The 1,888-nt window shown below is 51.3% G+C and overlaps 1 protein-coding gene across 1 annotated transcript in view; it reads right to left on the reverse strand.

The window, feature by feature from the left end:
- Positions 1-178, reverse strand: part of LOC130587458 (protein S100-A9-like) — a 1,777-nt gene extending 1,599 nt beyond the window's left edge. The window contains exon 1 of the mRNA XM_057388434.1: positions 26-178. Coding sequence (XP_057244417.1) covers positions 26-178 — 153 coding nt within the window. The remainder of the gene's footprint in view (positions 1-25) is intronic.
- Between the last annotated feature and the right edge of the window lie 1,710 nt (positions 179-1,888).

Genomic DNA, 1,888 nt, shown 5'->3' on the forward strand with positions numbered 1-1,888 from the left:
CTGTCCCCCGTGTCCCCGCACTGACCGGCACGGTGTCCTTTAGGAAGGGCTGCGCCTGTTCCCGCAGCAGCGCCGCGAACTCTCCCTTGCTCAGGTAATCATCCAGCGGCGCCCGCAGCGCGTACCGGTGATAAACATTCACAGCGCATTCCAGAGCCAGCTCCAGATCGGTTTTCATCCTGCGGGAAGGGACAAAAATGGTTAAAAGAATTCGGGATGGATCCTAAGCTCAGCCTAAGGGAGGGATCAGCTCACTTGGGATGAGTTTGGGGCTTTGCGAGGACGCGCGGAGAGGGAGGATCGGGTGATGCGGAGGTGGGGACGGGGCTTTTTATCCCCTCCCCGAGCTCCGGGCACCCATGGGTGACAAATTCCCATGGGTGCCACCTTCCCACGGGTGACAAATTCCCATGGGTGCCACCTTCCCATGGGTGCCACCTTCCCACGGGTGACACGTTCCCATGGGTGACAAATTCCCTCCGGTGACAAATTCCCGTCAATCACAAATTCCCATCAATCACAAATAAATTCCCGTCAATCACAAATTCCCGTCAATCACAAATTCCTGTCAATCACAAATTCCCGTCAATCACAAATTCCCGTCAATCACAAATAAATTCCCGTCAGTCACAAATAAATTCCCGTCAATCACAAATACCTGTCAATCACAAATTCCCGTCAATCACAAATAAATTCCCGTCAATCACAGATTCCCGTCAATCACAAATAAATTCCTGTCAATCACAAATTCCCGTCAATCACAAATTCCCGTCAGTCACAAATAAATTCCCGTCAGTCACAAATAAATTCCCGTCAGACGCGGGGTCCCGCCCGGGTTTAAGGATTTCTCAAGCGGCTCCAGGAAGCGGCACCGAGGGAGGGGAAGCCCCGGGCTCGTCGGGCGGGACCAGGAAACGCCAAAAATGAAATTTGAGAGGGGTTGGGAGTGGATCAGGGGCTGGGCTGGGATTTGGGGTTGGGTTTGGGGTCACAGAGAGGGTTAGGATTGGGTTAGGGTTAGGGTTTAGGGTTAGGATTGGGTTAGGTTTAGGGTTTAGGGTTAGGATTGGGTTAGGATTAGGTTTTAGGGTTAGAATTGGGTTAGGTTTAGGGTTTAGGGTTAGGATTGGGTTAGGATTAGGTTTTAGGGTTAGGATTGGGTTAGGTTTAGGGTATAGGGTTAGGTTTAGGTTTTAGGGTTAGGATTGAGTTAGGATTAGGGTTTAGAATTAGGGTTACTGTTAGGGTTAGAGTTAGGGCTAACGTTAGGGTTTCTTTTAGGGTTAGGGTTGGGTTTAGGGTTACAGGTTAGGGTTAGGTTAAGTTTAGGTTAGGGCTGGTGTTAGGGTTAGGTTAGAGTTAGGGTTTTTTGGGTTAGGATTAGTTTTGGGTTAGGTTTAGGGTTAGGGTTCAGCGTTAGGCTTAGTTTTATCATTATGGTTTGGGTTTGGATTAGGTTTAGGGTCAGGTTTAAGATTCAGATTTGGTTTTAGGGATCTTTCTCTTTTGTTGCAGATGATGGGGGAGGAACTTTCCACTCCAATTCCGACCCCGTTAAGATTTTTGGGAAGAGAGAAGGACGGCGGTGGTGAAACATCCCCATAATGCCGTAATCCCATAATCCCGTAATCCCGTAAATCCGGGGACCGGAAAAACCCGAAATTGCAGAAGGGGAGGACAAAGGGACGGGTTTGGGACAGGGACAGGGACGGGCGCGTCCTCGGAGGGGAGGGGACAAAGGGGACACGAGTGGGCTGGGCCGAGGGACACGGGTGACACGGGAGGGGTGGGACAGGGATGGGACAGGGATGGGACAGGGATGGGACAGGGACAGGGACAGGGATGCGACAGGGAAGGGACAGGGACAGGGACAGGGACAGGACAGGGA

This window comes from Malurus melanocephalus, unplaced genomic scaffold (genome assembly GCF_030028575.1).
Source record: "Malurus melanocephalus ecotype Western Australia unplaced genomic scaffold, MMel_1.1 scaffold_1922, whole genome shotgun sequence".
NCBI lineage: Eukaryota > Metazoa > Chordata > Aves > Passeriformes > Maluridae > Malurus > Malurus melanocephalus.